The 25,293-nt window shown below is 44.4% G+C and overlaps 2 protein-coding genes across 3 annotated transcripts; both read right to left on the bottom strand.

Annotated features, from left to right (window-relative positions):
• Positions 1-3,649: 3,649 nt before the first annotated feature.
• LOC110513922 (serine/threonine-protein kinase 16) lies at positions 3,650-14,334 on the bottom strand. Of its 2 annotated transcripts, none has more exons than XM_036951368.2 (7): positions 13,632-14,334; positions 12,632-12,758; positions 12,174-12,393; positions 11,827-11,960; positions 11,492-11,708; positions 10,761-10,882; positions 3,650-5,510 (listed from the first exon to the last, which is right to left on the bottom strand). In XM_036951368.2, exons 2-7 carry the CDS (start codon positions 12,715-12,717, stop codon positions 5,372-5,374), a joined length of 918 nt encoding a protein of 305 aa, XP_036807263.1. In that variant the 5' UTR covers positions 12,718-12,758; positions 13,632-14,334; the 3' UTR covers positions 3,650-5,371. The 2 variants fall into 2 exon arrangements, with proteins under 2 accessions (XP_036807263.1, XP_036807264.1); XM_036951369.2 differs by lacking the exon at positions 3,650-5,510 and adding an exon at positions 10,061-10,221 and having other exon boundaries at positions 13,632-14,311.
• A 760-nt stretch (positions 14,335-15,094) lies between these two features.
• On the bottom strand, positions 15,095-23,232 carry LOC110527229 (tubulin alpha chain). The gene is made up of 4 exons (XM_036951347.2): positions 23,146-23,232; positions 17,078-17,300; positions 16,779-16,927; positions 15,095-16,605 (listed from the first exon to the last, which is right to left on the bottom strand). The coding sequence occupies exons 1-4, from the start codon at positions 23,146-23,148 to the stop codon at positions 15,631-15,633; spliced, it is 1,350 nt and encodes a 449-aa protein (XP_036807242.1). The 5' UTR covers positions 23,149-23,232; the 3' UTR covers positions 15,095-15,630.
• Between the last annotated feature and the right edge of the window lie 2,061 nt (positions 23,233-25,293).

Raw genomic sequence — 25,293 nt, 5'->3', positions numbered from 1 at the left:
TGGTTCAACTTTTTGTTGGTGACACTTTGATATCTTGATAATCCACAGATGAAACAATAACAAAACGGTCGCCCCACTTCTGTTTTTGTAAAAAGCTGAGGGATGGGCCTGGAGAAATGTAACCACTCTCAGATGAATAGACAGAGTTGCAAGGACTGACCCTCCATGATATCAAAAGTATTGTTTTGACCATGTTATGAGGCTACACAGTGTTTGTTTACATTGACAATGTTAGCAAACATTGGAGGGGAAAAAAGCTTATTTTTTGGGTTCTCATGGAGTTTGACAGTTGAACTAAGCTCATGAGACATTTCTACGTTATATTCTTCAAGAATCTATGGATATACAGTACCCGTCAAAACCTTGGACACATCTACTCATTCAAGGGTTTTTCTTTATTTTTAATATTAGAAGTCCAAAAATGGATATAGAAACTACAGATTTCCCATTTATGTCTATCAAAGGTGTACGAGTTTGAATGTGTCCAGTAGGCCTATGGATTTAAAACATGTATCAGCATGATTTAGATTGAGAAATAAAAGCCCCACTTTTATTCCATAGGCTGGGATCCACACTGTACAGCTGTTGCAAGAGCACATTTTTCACTGGCTGTCAACTGGTTTCAAAAACAATGATTGATAGTTAGCGCGAACTTCTTGCATTCAATCATTATTGGGTTCAAATACACATTTAGATTTGTGAACAGCCATCCTCAACAACCACAATCCGTTCGGCGCAAATAGCTAAATGAGAGAGCAACAGTGTGTTTCACATCAATGCCCTATGTAGATATCAATAATAAGGAATATCTGTATCGCCGTAAACTACACCTCTGCTGTCATCCTTACCTCCAAGCGTTTATTCAAGTTGGATAATCTGTGGATGCCGACAGCAGTCGCACCATTGGAAGACACAGCTTGGACTGTAACCTATAAAAACCTATTCCTGCTCTTTTCCCGTGATCCATCAAACACATTTGGTGTGTCATCATAGTGGTCTCTGATGTATGGCCAGAGTCGCTCAAGTGGAACAAACTTAAACTTGCGCCTTTTCAATGCTGATCTGAATGTCATAGAGAAAACAGAAAGGTGTCAAAGATTTTTTCCGCAAACATCCTGTCTGAATTTAAAAGTAATCCTCGAAGTAATCATCTGTTTTTTTTTAAGTATCTGTAATCTGGTTACAAGATTTTCGCTGGTAATGTAACGGATTACAGTTCGTTTTTTGTAATTCCTTACAACCGTGTGTGTGTGTGTGTGTGTGTGTGTGTGTGTGTGTGTGTGTGTGTGTGTGTGTGTGTGTGTGTGTGTGTGTGTGTGTGTGTGTGGATTTGTCTCGTTTGACCGTTGATGCCACTTTCCTGCATCCATCAGCACATTCCTATCCAGACGCTGAAAGAGTTGTGATGTTTTTTTAAAAGCACCAATAACATCCCACCTGTTCTGACCAGGTTTGAGGTTTTATTGAGGTACACTCTCATCTGATCACTTGGCAGAACAACCCTGGGGCCTAAATAAAGAATGAATGAATCAAAATAAAAGTCTCCGGGCCAACGTGTTGCTCTCACCTCTGCAGATGGAATTACCTGAAAAGCTGTTACAAATCAATATAATCAATGCAATCAGCTAACTGACATAGGGAATCTCCTGCCAGGGAGTAAAATGCCCAGCAGGGATCTCTCAATCTCTCTCCTGCTAATTGCCCCCAGGGGGGACGTTAGTGCGTAGCATTTTGTACACTTAATTAAATTAGATAGCGCTAGCACTACTGCTACCAGCCAGGACAGGTTTCAGGGACCCGGCCCGGGAAAGAGAAGAGGGAGAGCATTCGCCTTGGCGCGGCGCCAGTAATTAAGCCGATACCTTTCCTGATTACGCCAATCCCCCTTAATGAACTCATTATGCATTTTAACCTAAACACTTCCCGGAATTAATGAGCATGCAAAAAGCCGGCTCTTAAAAAATCTCCCCTAGCTGCAATAAGTGGAAGTCATAACTCACACACTCAATGGGCTGGACATAATGTCCATATGTTTTTGTTTCCTACTCTCCTCTCTCAGGGCAACAGAGCCAATTTAAACGTCTTTGAGAGTAGGACCCTGTCCAGTGTCCAGAAACAATCTGGTCCAGTCTTTCATAGGGCCATTATGGGATCAGGCTTTTTCTCCAGCCAAAGAAGCAACACATCTGATTCAACTAATAAAGTCTACATTGAAGACTATGATTAGTTGACTAGTTATATCAGGTGTGTTACTGATTTGGCTGGAGAAAGAGTCTGCTGCACCCACTTTAAAGATAAAATCAGACACCCTGGCCATATTGCCTACTCACATAATGTACTGTTGAGGTTAGAGGGACTGTTTAACTGACACACACAGCAGAATCCCCACATCTCACACACACCAGAGTACCCCCCCACTACACACACACACTCACAAGAGTAGCCCCCACACAGTCAACTAGACTAGGCAGGTAGTGATGAAGTGATGATGATTTAGAGAGACCTGGGAACAGTGCAGGGTGGGAGCAGTTCAGAACTGACCCATAATTCCCAGCTCATTAAATAATTCACTAATTGATTCATCACCAAATCAATAAAGCATCCAGATGGTTTATGGTGTGAGCGCCACTCTGAGTACGGGATGGGGGGGGGGGGGGGGGACTAATTACGGTATTGGGAATAGACCTTCACAATGAAACACAAAAACACACCTAGACAAGACTTACACACACACACGTCCATGGCCTTTATGGACTCACAAAGGAAAATAATAGGAAGGTGGATGTTGAAATGGAACCAGCATTGTGTTGACCTTGTTCTGGTATTGCATGACATCATCAGGCAGATGATGGTGAATATAAAGGTAGTGGACCAATGGGGAGGGCCCCTCTCCTCCTCAACCCGCTAGGCCAATGGGGAGGGCCCCTCTCCTCCTCAACCCGCTAGGCCAATGGGAGTCCTTTTCCTCCTCTCCTCAACCCATAAACACAGTCTGTGTGTAATGAATACTGTCCCAGGGGAGTCTGGACTATGGGTGGGCCGACCTCCTGTATGGGGGTGTATTTGGTTGGGGAAACTGTTAATTAAAGTGTAATGAATTCCTCTAGTGTTAGTGTGTGTTTTCTTGTGTCAGTCGTTTCTGCTGAGGGTTATGTCTGTGAGGTTTATGACCGTCTGAGATTGATTAGGATGAGGAGTGAGGTACGACGTCACTTTGACCCTAGCGAGCCACAGGGCTGTAAATCCAGGTGCAGTAAACAGTTTCTGATAATTGTTTCATACCTTGTAGTCCGCAAGCACAGCCCATCCAAGACTGTGGCTGTGCGTACACACACTTAAAACAACGTATAGGGCTGTGTACACAGCTACAAGCTAAAGGTTCTCTGGCCTGCACTCTGCACATTATCCATGCCTCTGTCATTGAGCTTCCAGCGGCACCTTCTGGTTCTCTCTGGCATCACGCTCATCCTCCTTTCTTCGCTGCCAACAATCCCATAAGTCAAGTTTAAACATGTAATTGTAATATAGAACTTTAATTTCCAATGAAAACCGCTGGCCCTGCCCTTTAATCAACAGCAAGGGTAGGTATTGGCAACTGTAATGTTATCATGGAATGTGGATGTATTGGAGTAAAAGGAGACGGGACAAATCAGAATCAGTACCATTTTATTCCCTGGTGTTTGTCAGAGTAGAGGTGTTGCATATGTTCACATACTGAGTGAGTCTTTCTCAGACCTACAGGTCTGGCCAAACTAAGACAACCTTTTGAGACCCCGACTCCCTCTGCTTTGACCAACTTGTAGGACACGGCTCCCCCGAGTGGAATAAAAGTCACATAACAACGTCAAGAAAGTCAGGCCCTCAGACAACTCTAAAAGTAGGTGAAAAGGGCCTCTTATACATAACAAATTAAGATGTACCACAAATGTAAAAAAAAAAATAATAATTATGCCCATAAAACATCAATCTTATGAGAAACAAACAAGCCTTCAGTGTTGTATTAACAGTATTATGCAATTCCCTATTATTCTATCACAATATCTAAAATTCCTGGATGGGCTGAATTAGGCTACAAACAGTCCGAAACAGCCAGCAGCCATTTATAGTTCCAGTACATTCTACATTGTTCCACTGAAATCATCAATAACATCTGTATTCCAACTTCATTTGCTTATTTAGAACATGTTCATATAGCATATACATGGACAAATAAATCATTGCTCCTTAAATAGACACACACACACACACAAATAACAGCTTAAAAAAAGAAACCATTAAAAAGTTACTAACAAGCAACTGTAGTGAGAGTTAACTGAGCAAAACCTGCTGAGACTTAAAACCAGATTATCTTATCTTCCTGTTGACACTCAAAACAGAATCTTGTGAGGTATTGCCAAACACATACAGGCCTAAATGAACATGTCATGAATGGAAAATAGAGAATTGTTACAGTATAGCATTATGTGATGATAACACATAAATACAGTTAGGATGGACTTGAAAGAAGTTCAAGGATGAATCAAGCAGACCTGGGTTCAAAATACTATTTCAGGTATTTCAATTGCTTTTCGATACATTTCAAAACAATCAGACAACCTATATTTGAAAAAACAAGTAGATGAATATTGGAATGTATTTGGAAATACACTTGGAAATGATGTTAAAACACTCAAATACACTCCCATGCATTTAACCCAGGTATTTGAAAATAGTATTTGAAAACACTTTCAAATACAATTTGGTCGACTATTTGGTCTTTACAAATAATCATTCAAGTACTCAAATAAATAAATAACATTTGAGCTGTGTATTTGAAAATACTCAAATATACAGAAAAAGTATTTAAATAACAAATACTCATGTATTGAACCCAGGTCTGGAATCAAGTTATTAAAATCCCTTTGAAGCTGATATAAGATATGGCCGAGTACATTTCCATGGAAACCGTCTGTCTGGAATTTACCATAGGTCCTTTTCCTGGTCCGGGGCCCCCTTCAACCCTAGTGTCTGATGGTAGTTTAACCCATGGGGTTTCCTATTCACTAGCAGTCATAAAATGGCTCCACCCAAATCTCAATTTCCCCAAGGTGAGCTGGATGTGGAGTTGACCGACACTGTGTCGGAGCATATTGTTGCACATGCATATAGAGGACAGTGAGGACTTGTGACGTAAGTCTATATGGTTTCAACTGCACAATAGCAGGTGTGTGTGTATGGGGTAGGATCCCCTGAGCTTCTAAGACTAGAGGAAAACGACGAGGTCAGGGTCGCCATTACAACAGTCCAGAGGTCATAAAGTTCAAAGTTCATCACCCACAGATGTTGGAACCAGAGAGGAACCAGGCTTGCCATGGTTCCCCGATCAGGAGCATCATACCATATTGGTCTGTGTGTTGGGGCTGGAACATGTCATGTCCTGTATCTGGTCCAGGATCCAGTTGACGTCAGGTCTTTCCTGGGGGTTGGACACCATGATGGAGCTCAGCAGGTTCTGCAGGCTTTCAGAGTAACTGGAGGGGAACAACAAAAATATCCATAAGACACTGAGAAACTACCAGAGTAACTAGAGAACAATATATACTGAGAAATTACCAGAGCAACTAGAGAACAAATACATAGAGAAACTACTAAAGTAACTGTAGAACAAATATATACTGATAAACTACTAGAGTAACTGAAGAACAAATATATACTGAGAAACAACCAGAGTAGCTGGACAACAAATTTATACTGAGAAAATACTAGAGTATAAGCAATCGAGGGAGAAGGGGCTTGGTGGAGTGCTGCAGAGATGGAGCTCTGTCAGACCATCGGGTTCTTGATCACCTCCCTGACCAAGAACCCGATAGTCTGACAGAGCTCCAGAGTTCCTCTATGAAGATGGGAGAAACTTCCAGAAGGACAACCATCTCTGTAGCACTCCACCAATCAGGCCTTGATGGTAGAGTAGCCAGATGGAAGCCACTCCTCAGTAAAAGGCACATGACAGCCCGCTTGGACTTAGCCAAAAGGCTCCTAAAAGACTCAGAACATGAGAAACAAGATGGTCTGGTCTGATGAAACCATGATTGAACTCTTTGACCAGAATGCCAAGTGTCACATCTGGAGGAAACCTGGCACCATCCCTACGATGAAGCATGCTGGTGGCAGCATCATGCGGTGGGGATGTTTTTCAGTTTACGGGACTGGGAGACTAGTCAGGATCGAGGGAAAGATGAGCGGAGCAAAGTACAGAGATCCTTGATGAAAAGCTGCTCCAGATCACTCAGGACCTCAGATGGGGTGAAGGTTCACCTTCAAACAGGACAACAATCTAAAGCACACAGCCAAGACAACACAAGAGTGGCTTTGGGACAATTATCTGAATGTCCTTGAGTGGCACAGCCAGAGCCCGGACTTGAACCCGATCGAACATCTCTGGAGAGACCTGAAAATAGCTGTGCAGCAACGCTCCCAATCCAATCTGACAGAGCTTGAGAGGATCTGCAGAGAAGAATGGGAGAAACTCCCCAAATACAGGTGTGCCAAGCTTGTAGCGTCATACCCAAGAAAAGTCCAGGGGTCTGAAATTTTTCAGAATGCAGTGTATACTGAGAAACTACCAGAATAACTGGAGAACAAATATATACTGAGAAACTAACAGAATATCTGGAAACAAATATATATTAAGAAACTACCAGAGTAACTGGAGAACAAATATACACTGAGAAACTACCAGAATAACTTCAGAATAAATATATACAGTTGAAGTCGGACGTTTACATACACCTTAGCCAAATACATTTAAACTCAGTTTTTCACAATTCCTGACATTTAATCCTAGTACAATTCCCTGTCTTAGGTCAGTTAGGATCACCACTTTATTTTAAGAATGTGAAATGTCAGAATAATAGTAGAGAGAATGATTTATTTCAGCTTTTATTTATTTCATCACATTCCCAGTTGGTCAGAAGTTTACATACAGTGCCTTGCGAAAGTATTCGGCCCCCTTGAACTTTGCGACCTTTTGCCACATTTCAGGCTTCAAACATAAAGATATAAAACTGTATTTTTTTGTGAAGAATCAATAACAAGTGGGACACAATCATGAAGTGGAACGACATTTATTGGATATTTCAAACTTTTTTAACAAATCAAAAACTGAAAAATTGGCCGTGCAAAATTATTCAGCCCCTTTACTTTCAGTGCAGCAAACTCTCTCCAGAAGTTCAGTGAGGAACTCTCTCCAGAAGTTCAGTGAGGATCTCTGAATGATCCAATGTTGACCTAAATGACTAATGATGATAAATACAATCCACCTGTGTGTAATCAAGTCTCCGTATAAATGCACCTGCACTGTGATAGTCTCAGAGGTCCGTTAAAAGCGCAGAGAGCATCATGAAGAACAAGGAACACACCAGGCAGGTCCGAGATACTGTTGTGAAGAAGTTTAAAGCCGGATTTGGATACAAAAAGATTTCCCAAGCTTTAAACATCCCAAGGAGCACTGTGCAAGCGATAATATTGAAATGGAAGGAGTATCAGACCACTGCAAATCTACCAAGACCTGGCCGTCCCTCTAAACTTTCAGCTCATACAAGGAGAAGACTGATCAGAGATGCAGCCAAGAGGCCCATGATCACTCTGGATGAACTGCAGAGATCTACAGCTGAGGTGGGAGACTCTGTCCATAGGACAACAATCAGTCGTATATTGCACAAATCTGGCCTTTATGGAAGAGTGGCAAGAAGAAAGCCATTTCTTAAAGATATCCATAAAAAGTGTCGTTTAAAGTTTGCCACAAGCCACCTGGGAGACACACCAAACATGTGGAAGAAGGTGCTCTGGTCAGATGAAACCAAAATTGAACTTTTTGGCAACAATGCAAAACGTTATGTTTGGCGTAAAAGCAACACAGCTGAACACACCATCCCCACTGTCAAACATGGTGGTGGCAGCATCATGGTTTGGGCCTGCTTTTCTTCAGCAGGGACAGGGAAGATGGTTCAAATTGATGGGAAGATGGATGGAGCCAAATACAGGACCATTCTGGAAGAAAACCTGATGGAGTCTGCAAAAGACCTGAGACTGGGACGGAGATTTGTCTTCCAACAAGACAATGATCCAAAGCATAAAGCAAAATCTACAATGGAATGGTTCAAAAATAAACATATCCAAGTGTTAGAATGGCCAAGTCAAAGTCCAGACCTGAATCCAATCGAGAATCTGTGGAAAAAACTGAAAACTGCTGTTCACAAATGCTCTCCATCCAAAGTATTAACTTAAGGGGGCTAAATAATTTTGCACGCCCAATTTTTCAGTTTTTGATTTGTTAAAAAAGTTTGAAATATCCAATAAATGTCGTTCCACTTCATGATTGTGTCCCACTTGTTGTTGATTCTTCACAAACAAATACAGTTTTATAATTTTATGTTTGAAGCCTGAAATGTGGCAAAAGGTCGCAAAGTTCAAGGGGGCCGAATACTTTCGCAAGGCACTGTACACTCAATTAGTATTTGGTAGCATTGCCTTTAAATTGTTTAACTTGGGCCAAACGTTTCGGGTAGCCTTCCACAAGCTTCCCACAATAAGTTGGGTGAATTTTGGCCCATTCCTCCTGACAGAGCTGGTGAGTCAGGTTTGTAGGCCTCATTTCTCGCACAGTCTTTTTCAGTTCTGCCCACAAATTTTCTATAGGATTGAGGTAAGGGCTTTGTGATGGCCACTCCAATACCTTGACTTTGTTGTCCTTCAGTCAGGAAGTCAAAGCTTGGTCGCTAATGGGTCTTCCAAATGGACAATGACCCCAAGCATACTTCCAAAGTTGTGGCAAAATAGCTTATGTCTTGAGATGTTGCTTCAATATATCCACATAATTTTCCTCCCTCATGATGCCATCTGTTTTGTGAAATGTGCCAGTCCCTCCTGCAGCAAAGCACCCCCACAACATGCTGCTGCCACCCCCGTGCTTCACGGTTGGGAAGGTGTTCTTTGGATCGAAAGCCTCCCCCGTTTTCCTCCAAACATAACGATGGTCATTATGGCCAAACAGTTCTATTTTTGTTTCATCAGACCAGAGGACATTTCTCGAAAAAGTACGATCTTTGTCCACATGTGCAGTTGCAAACAGTAGTCTGGGCTTTTTATGGAGGTTTTGGAGCAGTACCTTCTTCCTTGCTGAGCGGCCTTTCAGGTTATGTCAATATAGGACTTGTTTTACTGTGGATATAGATACTTTTGTACCCGTTTCCTCCAGCATCTTCACAAGGTCCTTTGCTGTTGTTCTGGGATTGATTTGCACTTTTCGCACCAAAGTACATTCATCTCTAGGAGACAGAACGCGTCTCCTTCCTGAGCGGTATGACAGCTGCATGGTCCAATGGTGTTTATACTTGCGTACTATTGTTTGTACAGATGAACGTGGTACCTTCCGGCATTTGGAAATTGCTCCCAAGGATGAATCAGACTTGTAGAGGTCTACAAATTGTTTTCTGAGGTCTTGGCTAATTTATTTTGATTTTCCCATGATGTCAAGCAAAGAGGCACTGAGTTTGAAGGTAAGACTTGAAATACATCCACAGGTACACCTCCAATTGACTCAAATGATGTCAATTAGCCTATAAGAAGCTTCTAAAGCCATGATATAATTTTCTGGAATTTTCCAAGCTGTTTAAAGGCACAGTCAAATTAGTGTATGTAAACTTCTGACCCACTGGAAATGCGATACATTGAATTATAAGTAAAATAATCTGTCTGTAAACAATTTTTGGAAAAATGACTTGTGTCATGCATAAAGTAGATGTCCTAATCGACTTGCCAAAACTATAGTTTATTAACAATAAATTTGTGGAGTGGTTGAAAAAACAAGTTTTATTGACTCTAACCTAAGTGTATGTAAACTTCAAACTTCAACTGTATACTGAGAAACTACCAGAATAACTGGAGAAAAAATAAACTACTAGAATAACAAATATATATACTGAGAAACTTCCAGAGTGACATGAGAAAAAATACATACTGTAAATACATACTGTAAAGATCGTACTGTATAAATTCCATACAACCTATGAAAAGGCCAGATGAAAAATGCTTAAATCTATCCAATCCTTTTAGATCTGCAGGAGTGCCTAGGTGGTAGGCGCCTATTTGGAATCAATAGATTATATTTTGCTAGCCTTGAAAGCTGAGCGGGTGATGGATTGAAGAGTAACTAGGGGTTGACTAGCCAGGGGACTGACTGACCTGTAGGGCTGAGGGATGGTGACTGGGGGTTAGAGTTAGCTTGCAAGGGACTGACTGACCTGTAGGGCTGAGGGATGGTGACTGGGCGTTAGAGTTAGCTTGCCAGGGGACTGACTGACCTGTAGGGCTCAGGGATGGTAACTGGGGGTTAGAGTTAGCTTGCCAGGGGACTGACTGACCTGTAGGGCTGAGGGATGGTGACTGGGGGTTAGAGTTAGCTTGCCAGGGGACTGACTGACCTGTAGGGCTGAGGGATGGTGACTGGGGGTTAGAGTTAGCTTGCCAGGGGACTGACTGACCTGTAGGGCTGAGGGATGGTAACTGGGGGTTAGAGTTAGCTTGCCAAGGGACTGACTGACCTGCATGGTTGAGGGATGGTAACTGGGGGTTAGAGTTAGCTTGCCAGGGGACTGACTGACCTGTAGGGCTGAGGGATGGTAACTGGGGGTTAGAGTTAGTTTGCCAAGGGACTGACTGACCTGCATGGTTGAGGGATGGTAACTGGGGGTTAGAGTTAGCTTGCCAGGGGACTGACTGACCTGCATGGCTGAGGGATGGTAACTGGGTTCTGGACAGCAAGGGCCACACTGTCTCCCTTCTGGAACACCATGTCATAGGGCCCCTCCAGGAACATCATGCTGTACAGTACACAGCCCAGAGACTGGAGAGAAAGAGAGAGAGAGAATACTGTCTCTACAAGGTCAACAAACGCCAGGCATGATATATCGCTTGTACAATACTGACAGTTTCCACCGACCAAACACCAGGCATGTTATATTGCTTGTACAATACTGACAGTTTCCACCGACCAAACACCAGGCATGTTATATCGCTTGTACAATACTGACAGTTTCCACCGACCAAACACCAGGCATGTTATATCGCTTGTACAATACTGACAGTTTCCACCGACCAAACACCAGGCATGTTATATTGCTTGTACAATACTGACAGTTTCCACCGACCAAACACCAGGCATGTTATATTGCTTGTACAATACTGACAGTTTCCACCGACCAAACACCAGGCATGTTATATTGCTTGTACAATACTGACAGTTTCCACCGACCAAACACCAGGCATGTTATATTGCTTGTACAATACTGACAGTTTCCACCGACCAAACACCAGGCATGTTATATTGCTTGTACAATACTGACAGTTTCCACCGACCAAACACCAGGCATGTTATATCGCTTGTACAATACTGACAGTTTCCACCGACCAAACTAAAGTGAGAAGGGGGGGGTAGTACGCTAGTGTGTGTTACCCAGATGTCTGTACGGTCATCGATGACACAGTGGCTCTCCACGTTAAAGAGCTCAGGGGCGCGGTACGATATAGTACACCTCTGAGCTGCCCAGTCCTGTACTGTCATGGCCTCCCTGGTCCCCTTGACCTCCATCCTGGAGCGGTTCATAGAACCCAGGTCCATCAGCAGCGGCCTGTCATCCTCCTCTAGGAGTACATTGGTAGGCTTCAGATCTCTGAGAGGAGAGAGGAGAGGTAAAGAGAGGGATAGAGATAGACTCATTCTAATTTGAACCACTAACCATAATCGTGTGCGTGTGTGTGTGTGTGTGTAATAGCAGTATCAGCCTGTACCTGTGTGCGTAGCCTCTGTCATGCATGGCCTTCAGTCCAGAACAGATGCCCTGTAGGACCTTCAGGATGCGTCTCTCTGGCATGAAGCTGCCCTTGTCCCTCAGCTTCTCTAGCACTGACCACAGACTGCCCTTCTGTAGGAGCACCCACACCCAGGCGTGAATACAAAGACGTATACATACACTTTTTCATTTCCGCGCTTTAAACCAGTGTATCGGCAGATGTATCGGTATCTTTTAACTCCCCCCCCCCCAAAAAAACGGTATCAGACCCCAAAAAAATCACCTGGGCTCTAATACGCACATACAGGCGTGAGTACATAGACATGCGCATACACGTACACGTACCTGAACGTAGGGCAGCAGTATCCAGGCCTCACTCTTGCCCCCCCTCTCTATGAAGGTGTGCCCTGCCAGGCCCAGGATGTTGGGGTGGCTGAAGAGACGGTGCATCTCCACCTCCGTCTGAGCCTCTTGGCGACCCTCCCGGTCATGGCACAGGATCCTCTTCAGGGCGTAGAAACGCCCGTCCTGCACCCCCTCCACCAGGTCCACATAGCTGAACCCTCTGGGATGAGGGGAGGGATGGAAGGTAAAAGACGATAGAAAGAGAGAAAATAGGGAACGACAGAGGGGGTAGATAACGAAAGCAGGAGAAAGTGGAGAGACAGACAAAACCAGAGTCCTGATCAGTAAGATGTAACGTTACAGAAGACTGAAATACAAATACATGTGTGGGAGGGACCGGGATGATCGTCTGCCATGTAGAATAGGTAACAGTGTTTCACTGATGCGGACGGTTTTACCCTTCATCTAGTTTCTGGATGAAGTAGTATCTTTTGTTGTCAATGGTGATGGAGCCGCGGGAACAGATACACAGGGTCTGACCCATCCTCCCTGGGGCATAACTCAACACACCAACACCCCGATGGACTGAGAGAGAGAGACACAACCCATATTTATTTATTTTCCATTTTGTACTTGAACTATTTACACATCGCTACAACACTGTATACAGACATGTCATTCAAAATGCCTTTATTTTGGAACTTGTGCTTTGGCAATGTAAACATGTTTCCCATGCCAATAAAGCCCCTTAAATTGAATTGAGAGAGATGGAGTGCATACGAGGTAAAATACCAGGTTTAGTGGAATTGAAAGTGAGAGGTCAAGTGGAAAGCCATGGAAGAGAGGGCAAGTATGGGATATATGTGTAAAAAACATACTGAAACATGAAATCCAGTCCATTCCACTATGTTCCAAGGATTGATGCAGTGTCAATTTCACTTATCAAAATGATTCACTGTCACTTGTGATTGATAATAATTGTGGGTGTTTATATTTGTCTTATTTACACGTATGAATTGGAAATGTGTTTTTTGCATATCACAACTCCTCCTGAGACAACCTTGGAGAGTGGGGTTACGGCCAGGGTCCCGACATTGTCGCTGGCGAAAGTAGGACTAAGTGCCTTGCTCAAGGACACATCGGCAGATTTGTTGACCTTGTCGGCTCGGGGATTCAAACTAACAACATTTCGGTTACTGGCCTAACTATTCAAACGAGCAACCTTTCGGTTACTTTCCTAGCCGCGCTACAGCGACTCTTGGTCCTAAACCTTTTCAAAAGTGTACGGTTTTGTTTAGTAACGTGGCACACCGGTATGAGAATCCAAGCTAACTACAAGAGGGCAGCATGCAGATCAATCCTGATCAGCCAATATTATCTGATAGAGATATTGATAAACGTGTGAGGAAAATACATGGGGATATTTGCGTTTGTTAGCGGTGGATATATAAAAATTACCTTCTGTTATCGTCCTGTTTTCTGCTGGCTACTTCCGTGTACATAAAACGCGTAATGATGACGCAGGCCTGTGAGTTGCTGCCTTCCAAAATGGGAACTCGGAAAAATACAAGGTAAAATCATGACGTCAGCGATCTTCAGGTCGCTCTAGATTTAGAGGCCGGAGTTGGAAGACCGTTCAAATCGATTTTTCCCAGTGGGAGCTCGTTTTTTTCCCCGAGTTCCAAATTGTTTTGAACATACGGAAGTCGGAGATTTCGGAGTTACCAGTTGTTTCGAACGCGGCACCAATCGAAGTTTCTATTATATCGACAAGATAGTCAAGTTAACCATGGAAATACATGTCCTCAAAGAGGGAAGGCAGGCGGGAGGAGGCGAAATCATTCTACGTAGTACAAGGACATTTACGCGTGTGAACAGGCCATAGCGATGTAGTAGTTGTCTTTGTATCCGTATAGCGTATGTGACCGCATGGGGAACGCCATTTTAAAGTACTAAATTATAATCTTGGTTGATTGTGCCTAACGCATGGGAATCTCTACCCAGTTGACGTTAAAATGATGGAAGCCCTCAAACGGCAATTCCCATGCTCCATCCATGACAGACACAGGTCCGATATAAAGTATTTTCTCATGCCCACAAGCGCTTCCCCTTGGATGTAAAATAAAACGTCTCAATATGGCCACCTGCAGGCCTTTGGTCTAGTGCAACGTGTACTCTACACCTGTTTATGAAGCATGTGACAAATATTTTGAAGCATTTTGCGTCCACACATTAGTGCATTCGTAACGTAACGAAATGTATATTCGATCAAATAAGCCTCACGTAGCAAATTAGTTAACGTTTTGAACAAACTGCACACTCATTGACCTCCATACAAAAGTCCTCACTTTGTGGGCTTAATTCCGGGGACAGATTTTGGGCCGAATGAAACTTCTCGATTCAGCACTTCCTCTGGCCAAATCAAGTATTTGATTAAACCAGAGCACTACCCAGTGGACTCAACTTTGCTACGGTGGGTCTCAAATCAAAAGAGTTTACCATCATATAGCCACTTGTCACCTTTAGGCTATTATGTAACAACCTAAATAAACTAGTTTCACATTATGGGGAAATCCTTCCACGTTAGTCAATACTACAGGTTATCCTTGAGATTCTCACCTTCTCATGAGAAGGTCAGAAGGGACAGACCCCTGGCTTTCTCATCCAATGGGGCTTGACAGTCCACAGGAGTATGCAATTAAGACAGTTACCTGACCATAAACGTGTTTTTCAAGGCACCCTGCAGCTACATTTATATCCCAAGAATTCTCTGCTACTTACCAGGCCATTTGTGTGGCCGATTGCACAGACCAATGTTTTATGGCCGTTTAATAGTCATTTAGACAAATTACAATGAAACCTCGGGTCAGGACTGGAGGCAGTTGTGATTAATTATAACCATTGAACGAGGCAAAAACAGGTTTAACTGAGATAAAACTTTATTTACAAAGGAGGGGATACAGCCACAACAGTAACCTGATGTGATAACTCTTAAAATAAGTCATGGCAAAGAAAATAATACAATCTGTAGGGATAAAACCAATAAATTATTTTGGGGTAACTTAACATGCAATGCAAAATAATCCTCCAAGACTGTTACTGAATTACATTCATTAAGACCCAACACCATGGGGTTTAGTTGGCTAGTTTGTTTTCTGATTGGCAGTAACTTTAGTGTTTAGGATAGATCTGAACGCACAGAAGTACCATGAACTTAAAGGAAACATTTATGGGAGACAGCTTAATCTTCCAAGGTTCTGCATGGTTCCATAGTCAACCTGGGAAAATAGTGTCAAACATGGATGGATGTGGGGTCTTTGGTGAAGAAAACACGATTGATGACTTTCGACAAGGGAAGGAGCAGGCCGTTCCCCACTTCATGGTCAAGTAAAGGCAGTTCTATCTCTCAGTGATACGTAAGCCGACCGAGGACATATCCCTCCTTTGAACTCTTCTCCTAATACTCCTCTCCCTCCTCGTCCTCCTCAAATGAGTCGATTCCGACCTCTTCATAGTCCTTCTCCAGGGCAGCCATGTCTTCCCTGGCCTCAGAGAACTCTCCCTCCTCCATGCCCTCACCCACGTACCAGTGCACGAATGCCCGCTTGGCATACATCAGGTCAAACTTGTGGTCAAGACGCGCCCAGGCCTCAGCGATGGCTGTGGTGTTGCTCAACATGCACACAGCTCTCTGGACCTTGGCCAGGTCACCCCCTGGCACCACAGTGGGTGGCTGGTAGTTGATGCCCACTTTGAAACCTGTAGGGCACCAGTCCACGAACTGGATGCTTCGCTTTGTCTTGATGTTGCCGATGGCCACGTTGACATCCTTGGGCACCACGTCTCCGCGGTACAGCAGGCAGCACGCCATGTACTTACCGTGGCGAGGGTCGCACTTTACCATCTGGTTGGCGGGCTCGAAGCAGGAGTTGGTGATCTCAGCCACAGAAAGCTGCTCGTGGTAGGCCTTCTCGGCTGAGATGACAGGGGCATAGGTGGCCAGGGGAAAGTGGATGCGGGGGTAAGGCACCAGGTTGGTCTGAAACTCTGTCAGGTCCACGTTAAGGGCACCATCGAAGCGGAGAGAGGCTGTGATGGAAGAGACAATCTGGCTGATGAGCCTGTTGAGGTTGGTGTAAGAGGGGCGCTCAATGTCCAGGTTTCTACGGCAGATGTCGTAGATGGCCTCATTGTCGACCATGAAGGCACAGTCAGAGTGCTCTAGGGTGGTGTGGGTGGTCAGGATGGAGTTGTAGGGCTCCACCACAGCTGTGGACACCTGGGGAGCAGGGTATATGGCAAACTCCAGCTTGGACTTCTTCCCGAAGTCGACTGAGAGACGCTCCATGAGCAGGGAGGTGAAACCAGAACCGGTACCTCCTCCGAAGCTGTGGAAGACCAAGAAACCTTGGAGCCCCGTACACTGGTCAGCCTGTCAAGACACAGAAAACTCATCAACATGTTTTCTAGAAGGAAAGTCCAAGCTCTGATAAGACCCATTCATGCTAGATTTATGCAAGCCAAGGCTAAAACCCTTTCTGATAAAACAATGAAAAACCCATTTGTTATCCTAATATCACCATCAAATCTGACAGTTTCTCTCACCAGTTTACGGATCCTGTCCAGCACTTGGTCGATGATCTCCTTGCCGATAGTGTAGTGGCCACGGGCATAGTTATTGGCTGCGTCCTCCTTCCCTGAGATCAGCTGCTCGGGGTGAAACAGCTGGCGGTAGGTACCTGTCCGCACCTCATCTGAGAGAAAGGGGAACAGACTAGGGTTAATTAGTCTGGTCTTGATGCTTGTTTTGAACTGTACCATCATATTGATGAAGACCTCTTCCTACACATTCCCAGTGTCAATCAGTCAGTGGATTTTCTCTGCCAGATCCCTCCAATACTCACCAATGACAGTGGGCTCCAGGTCTACAAAGATGGCGCGGGGTACGTATTTCCCGATGCCCGTGGCGCTGAAGAACGTGGTGAAGGAGTCGTCAGTGCTACCGACCGCCTTGTTGTTAGGCATGGTGCCGTCCGGCTGGATCCCGTGCTCCAGGCAGTACAGCTCCCAACAGGTGTTGCCCATCTGGACTCCAGCCTGACCCACATGCACAGAGATACACTCACGCTGGAGAGACCGGGAAATATAGGGTTAGTCAAACAATTAGCTTATGGTTTCTTTGAACAGGTACAAAACATTGACTACACAAGGAGCCGATGCATTGACAGCAGTCTGCACTGGATGGAGTAACACTTGGTTGTCAATGTCACCAATGATAAATGGAGCCAGTGGACACCCCTCCAAACCACTCAGTGGATAGGAGTCTGAGGTCGATTAAGGATTTGGGCACCCATTTTAGCACTTGTTTATCTGCTGTTTCTCACCACCAAGTGGCAGCACTCTAACACTAGTGGTTCCCAACCAGAGGTAGTAGGTTCCCTGGGGGCGCTTTGCCGATACAGAGGGTACTTGAGAAGACTCATGAGACCATAAGGTTACTGATAGAATGCACATGAGGGTACGTCTGGCAGGGCAAAATTCAGTTGGTGGTACAATAACAGAAAAAGATTGGGAACCACTGCTCTACACCGAGGAAACAAACCTAACCTGCCCATGTCTGAGTGACAAAGGACAGGTGAGCCTGAAAACAGTGGACGGCATAATCTAGCTAGTTAAAGACAAGCCACCGGCGTTATGAGCCAAAGTTATGAGTCGTGTGTATATTTGCATGGTGACCCAATCTGTTTGCAGTGTGTTGAAACGGAACTATGACTGCACTTCCTAGCATGGCTTAGCCAACTCTGCAGTGAGTCGATCTGACCTACTTTAGTACTGAACTGTATGCAGCTACCGTCTCAGAAGCCTAGCCACGTCTCAGTGTGTGACTACCGTTATTGACATAGCCATTAACCACGTCTGAACCATGTAACTGATCTACACTGTAGAAAACATTAAGAACACCTGCTCTTTCCATGACAGACTGACCAGATGAAAGCTATGATCCCTTATTGATGACACTGGTAAGGTAGTAGATGCCAGGCACACCGGGTTGTGTCAAGCACTTCAACGTATGAGTATAAAGAATGATCCACCACCCAAAGGACATCCAGCCAACTTGACAACTGTGGGAAGCATTGGAGTCAACATGGACCAGTATGGAACGCTTGATACCTTGTAGAGTCTATGCCCTGATGAATTGAGGCTGTTCTGAGGGCAAAAGGTGGAACAATAATAAAATGTGTTCCTAATGTTTTGTACACCAACTGCATTTTACATTTACACAGGAGTCTGGACACCCCTTCAGATTAGTGGATTCGGCTATTTTTGCCACACCAGTTGCTGACAGGTTAATAAAAACGAGCACACAGCCATACAATCTCCATAGACAAACATTGGTCTTACCGAAGAGCTCAGTGACTTTAGTCTTGGGCCGTTTCACCGGTTGGGCTAGGCCCCTTAGTTCCAGTGAAGGGAAATCTTAACTATACAGTATACATTGACATTCTAGATGATTCTGTGCTTCCAACTTTGTGGCAACAGTTTAGGGAAGGCCCTTTTCTGTTTCAGCATGACAATGCCCTCGTGCACAAAGCGAGGTCCATACAGAAATGGTTTGTCGAGATCGGTGTGGCAGAACTTGACTGGACTGCACAGAGCCCTGACCTCAACCCCATCGAACACCTTTGGGATGAATTGGAACACTGACTGCGAGCCAGGCCTAACTGCCGAACATCAGTGCCCGACCTCACTAATGCTCGTGGCTGAAAGGAAGCAAGTCCCCGCAGCAATGTTCCAACATCAGTGGAAAGCCTTTCTTAAGAGTGGAGGCTGTTGAGCAGCAAAGGGTGGACTTACTCCATATTAATGCCCATGATTTAGGAATGAGATGGTCAAAGAGCAGGTGTCCACATACTTGGTCATGTAGTGTACACATTTTATAGAGAAGGCAGCACTTGATATCTATATTCACTAAGGACCAAACAGAAGGTGTGCGTTTGAGAAATGAGTCAATTTTGCAATGCAGTATTGGCAGACGGCAGGATAGTTGAGGCTAGACTGCAGTGACACCATCCAGTCGATTAGACTCTTATAGCATTAACAAAACAGCCATGCTGAATGTGTTACCACAATTGCATCCCAGTAGTCCATTACAGCCTACTCTCCTTATATTCTTCCTGTCATTTAGGCACCACACCCCTGAGGAGAGGATGCCACTAGATTGAGATACAACCCCCCCCCCTTTGGAATGCCAACTTGGACAGAGGTCATTAGAGATTATACAATTATGTGAATTTGTTTAACATTACAGCTTCGCAAGGAAACAAGGTCTGATAAGACATCGCTAGAATCAAGGCCGAACTGAGAGGTTTGGCAAGTGGCTACCCTACCCCTTCAGCGAGTCATTGAGCTAGCAAGTAGCGACAATGCTAACAGAACTGACGAGTCTGCATCAAGGCCAAAAGGCCCTCCACACCCTACTGAAGTATTTCCAGAGAACAGGCCGAGGGGAAAGCACCACCAAGGATGAGTGAAGCTGATAATAACAAGCGTATCATTTCTGAATCGCAGCGCACCAGAGGCAGAGCTGGCTACATACACACACCAGTCTGTCCAAACTGGCTGACTATACAGAGAGATGGGAGTGAGACATTCAAGAGAAACAAGAAAGTCAAGGAAGATAAGTACACTAGACAGTGACATGACAAGAGGACGAGTCTGGGAATGTTGTGTGTTGGCAGTACTTATGAATCAGAGCGTTTTGATTTGCCAAGGCCCAGCTATAAACAAGACCACCTGCCACAGTAACAGGAGAACAGACACCAGCCAACTAGGCTTTGCCCTCTGGTAGAATCATTTCCCCTTAAGCTAAGTTTAACTTTCAGTAGTATCAAGGGCAATTATTTAAATGGAAGAATCCACATAATGGGAAAAGGACTTCCTTTTATGAACTGTAACCCAGTAAAATATTTTAAATGTTTTTTTTCCAGTATAGTAAGAGGATGTGAAGGAAACGTTAGAAAACCTCACTTCACTTCAGATCTGAATCTACTACAGGGAGGTCCTCGTGACATCAAGGTCTTACACCTGCATGTTGCTACACCCCTCCACACATAATGTACTACCGTTATAACTCCACTCATGTAGAGACTGGGGCCACTACTGTCAGCCATTTCTCCAGCCTCCTAGTTTGACAGCACAAGCTGGGTAGGGTGGATGTGGGGGAGGGGTGGTGTCACAGGGATGTGAGTGTGTGCCTAGTTTAGGCATGACAGCTAGGTCAGCACTGCAGCCAGCTATTTAAAGGGAGGTGTCAATCATGACTCCATCCCCCCACTGTGTGTAGCCCCTCCAGACCCCATTATACTCCACTGACCCCTTTCTGTGTGTAACAGTACAAATTTAGACCGTCCCCTCGCCCATACCCGGGCGCGAACTAGGGACCTTCTGCACACATCAACAGTCACCCTCGAAGCATCGTTACCCATCGCTCCACAAAAGCCGCGGCCCTTGCAGAGCAAGGGGAACTACTACTTCAAGGTCTCAGAGCAAGTGACGTCACTGATTGAAACGCTATTTAGCGCCCACGCTAACTAAGCTAGCCGTTTCACATCCGTTACACTCACCCCCCTTTTGACCTTCCTCCTTTTTCCGCAGCAACCAGTAATCCGGGTCAACAGCATCAATGTAACAGTACAAATTTAGACCGTCCCCTCGCCCATACCCGGGCGCGAACTAGGGACCTTCTGCACACATCAACAGTCACCCTCGAAGCATCGTTACCCATCGCTCCACAAAAGCCGCGGCCCTTGCAGAGCAAGGGGAACTACTACTTCAAGGTCTCAGAGCAAGTGACGTCACTGATTGAAACGCTATTTAGCGCCCACGCTAACTAAGCTAGCCGTTTCACATCCGTTACACTCACCCCCCTTTTGACCTTCCTCCTTTTTCCGCAGCAACCAGTAATCCGGGTCAACAGCATCAATGTAACAGTACAAATTTAGACCGTCCCCTCGCCCATACCCGGGCGCGAACTAGGGACCTTCTGCACACATCAACAGTCACCCTCGAAGCATCGTTACCCATCGCTCCACAAAAGCCGCGGCCCTTGCAGAGCAAGGGGAACTACTACTTCAAGGTCTCAGAGCAAGTGACGTCACTGATTGAAACGCTATTTAGCGCCCACGCTAACTAAGCTAGCCGTTTCACATCCGTTACATGTGGGAACAACCACATGGTGTCCTGAACCTCTAGTTCATGCCAGATTTAAGAAACTAACCCCCACCCTGTTGCATTTGTCAGGGGTTGCCCTGATTTGCTAAACCACACACTTGAAACCTTGTAGGCGAGTCTAGTGCAGGCCCATGTGTAACTGTGATAGCTAGTTGATTCCGTGACTGTTTACTCATGATATAATAAGCCATTTATGATAATGTTACCAAATAGGCCAGTCAGGTACATGCTAGGTTATGGTATTCATTTCCTGTATTTTGAACGCGGTATGGAGGTAGACCGTAGAGTACAGTTTAGATGAACAAAGAGTTTGTGCAACTGCAAGTCCACTGAGACACTTGGCACCAACATGGCTGATGGACTAACCGCTTGTGGCTCGTTCAGTAGCTAGTAAGCAACCCCCCTCCAGCTTCCTGTTCTGTCCGCTATGGGGTTTTTTAAGTGCAAAGAGGGCCTTGTGTTATGCGGGAAGACATATGGCTTGGAATTCACACCCAAACAAATAGTCTCCCTCTCCTTTCATAACATTCAAATTAGATGGCAGCTGTCAAAAGAATCTCCCACATGCCATGGTAATCTTTAGTAAAGAGCTAAAAGAAGAACAGGCAAATCAACTGTTTGAAGACACCGCATTATGACCAGAGTAGTACATGAACTGAAATGGATCATAAAGGCTCTTTCACCCACATTTATAGACCTTAACCTCACGATCAGACAGTCTGCCATGTGCTAGTCTGAAATGCTGATCCACTAGGCTCTGCGTCACTCCTAACCTCAGATTTCCCTTTCAGCTCAGATTACTGAAGGTTACCCCATCACGACTAAGCATGTATGCATAGTCACAAGATTTCTGAGAGGTCTAAGTCAAATTCCTTGATATATTTATGATTAAATTACATGGGCAGGATGTGAGGTAATACAAATGTGAGCCATGTCCTAAAAACATCTATGTGGCAACTTGGTGGGAAAATGTTACTTGGGGACAACTATTACAATGAATCTTCTTTTTTACTAATTGTAGATGTAATCTGCCATACTCCAGTAGATGGTGGATCTGTGGTTCATTAGTACTCGTTGTCACTTGTTCGGACTGAATAGCACTACATAGAGAGAACGTTCCCAGTTTTGCGCAGTAGACTAGAGCAACAGGAACAGTAGCTGACTAGGCCTACAGTCACCCATCAGAATAAACACGGACCCGTGGGAGCCACATCAGCATTTAAAGCCAGCAGAGCAAATAAACACACCCATAACCACACTGGCCCAACGGCCACTATATGGAAACGGGCAACTCCTTTAACCATTCAAAATGGCAGGAGGCTGCTTCCAGCGCCAAATGACAACTTGATAGTAAATGCAGATACATGTGAACTGAGTCATTATGAAATAGGACAATTAAGGCTCAGGTGACGCAATTTAATAATTAAATGCATTCTAGTAATAGTTGTCTACTGCGCCAGTCGTGTTTGAATTGAAAAGCAAAACGGCGGGCTAAATTGAACGCGCAGCAAAATGGATACTCCTATAATGACGCACCATGTTATCAGAACAAAATCATATTATATAAAAACAGGTGAGCCGTAGCGTAGGCTGTACCTAGAAGTATTATAGATAACATAAACATTACTATACAGGATGGACTACAAAAACATTAGAAATTTAGCCTAATTCATACAACTCAACATTTACATTATTACAACCTATGCGTCGAAGGCAATGTGGAAAAAAATAAAGGTCTCACCATTTTGATTCTGTTTGTCTTCGTTTCCGTAGAAAAATAAAAGTGTTGGTGGTATAACCTCTCACAGTGAACCTATAATGGGGTCTCCGTGAGTATGTTTTAACTGCGTGTGTTACTGCAATCTGTTTTTATAAACTGCGAAGGGCGGGGGTGGAGTTTTGGACACTCCCTCTTCTCTCATAGGTCGAGTTCGTTTTACAAGGCCCGGTGCTCCGGTTAGGCGGAGTTGGTTATTTTAGACCATTCTAAGTAGGCGTAGTTGGATATTTTAGACGATTCCATTGGCCCTAACTGATATCCCCAGTCACCGGGCCATGCAAAACGAACTCCTCCATACACAGATTAGACCTCAGGCTAGGTAGGAAAGTACAGGACAGAAAAGGTTAGCTGTACCAAAGACGATATATTACATTGACAAGATAGCCGAGTGACCGCTCTAACAATGTAATTACATTTCCCCAGTGATTGAAGGCAGGCGAGACCATTCTAGTCAACGAGAGGGCGCGTGACCAACAGGAACAACTAAATTGTTGCCGGAATGCCACGTGCATCCACTTAAATCAGTACAGCCTAAACATTACGGAACTTCTATTCTACCAAGTAGGCCTCACGTAATTCAACACTCGCTTATAGACCCCCCCCCCCTCCCCCATACAAAAAAGGGCTTATATCACGTGGACAGATTTTGGGCAGAGTACATCCTCTCGCTTCACCTCTTCCTCTCTGTCTTTGCGCAATGAACTGCCTTCGGGTTTTGTTGCTCCTTGTTCGCCACTAGATGTCAGACTTGTCTAGTGATCTGCTTGTTGGTCCTTGCCATGACGAAGACGCTCTTCTGTCTGCAACGTTGTCCCTGGGCAGACACTGGTCTGAGGTCAGGCATGTATTTTCCTCCCTAATTTCTCCATTAGGAATTGAGAAGAGTAAAATTATCCTAGTTCTGTGTCTAAGGGACAATTTTTGGAGCTGTCTTTCTGTGCATGAACAAGGTGGCAGTTTTGATTCCAGTAACATCTGTTTCTGTGGTTAATACATTTAAGTTGAGAGGATACACTTTTAATACTTTAACTTTGTTGCAGTTTAACTCAGTTTTATCTCTCCTATCTAAGTGGTTAGTTGTACTATAGACCCAGGCCCCTGGCCCATGAGGCATTGGAGGACCCTTCTCTCTGGCTTTTGGCTATGAATGAAAAAGTTATAATCCTCAAACAAGGCCTGAATTCCTCCAGATAGGCTCTTCATCCTAACCCCCCTTCTGTATTTTGAGATAGACGGAACGATAGATCAAAATCTTTTTCATGTGTATCGTTTTTCCCTCCTATGGTGGACACTATGGGGCTAAGGATTTCTTTCCCCTTATCTTATGTACTGGAGTTAGACTGTAACCCACTGGCCATGGGTTTAAACTCTAACCCACTGGCCATGGGTTTAAACTCTAACCCACTGGCTATGGGTTTAAACTCTAACCCACTGGTCATGTGATTAAACTCTAACCCACTGGCCATGTGTTTAAACTCTAACCCACTGACCATGTGATTAAACTCTAACCCACTGGCCATGTGTTTAAACTTTAACCCACTGACCATGTGATTAAACTCTAACCCACTGGCCATGTGATTAAACTCTAACCAACTGACCATATGATTAAACTCTAACCCACTGACCATATGATTAAACTCTAACCCACTGACCATGTGATTAAACTCTAACCCACTGACCATATGATTAAACTCTAACCCACTGACCATGTGATTAAACTCTAACCCACTGACCATATGATTAAACTCTAACCCACTGACCATATGATTAAACTCTAACCCACTGACCATGTGATTAAACTCTAACCCACTGGCCATGTGTTTAAACTCTAACCCACTGACCATATGATTAAACTCTAACCCACTGACCATGTGATTAAACTCTAACCCACTGACCATATGATTAAACTCTAACCCACTGACCATATGATTAAACTCTAACCCACTGACCATGTGATTAAACTCTAACCCACTGGCCATGTGTTTAAACTTTAACCCACTGACCATGTGATTAAACTCTAACCCACTGGCCATGTGATTAAACTCTAACCAACTGACCATATGATTAAACTCTAACCCACTGACCATATGATTAAACTCTAACCCACTG

Source organism: Oncorhynchus mykiss, chromosome 18 (genome assembly GCF_057628025.1).
Source record: "Oncorhynchus mykiss isolate SJ-2025 chromosome 18, ASM5762802v1, whole genome shotgun sequence".
Classification (NCBI taxonomy): Eukaryota; Metazoa; Chordata; class Actinopteri; order Salmoniformes; family Salmonidae; genus Oncorhynchus; species Oncorhynchus mykiss.
The sequence above is the reverse complement of the archived record's forward strand: the minus strand, read 5'-3'. Positions and strand labels throughout refer to the sequence as shown.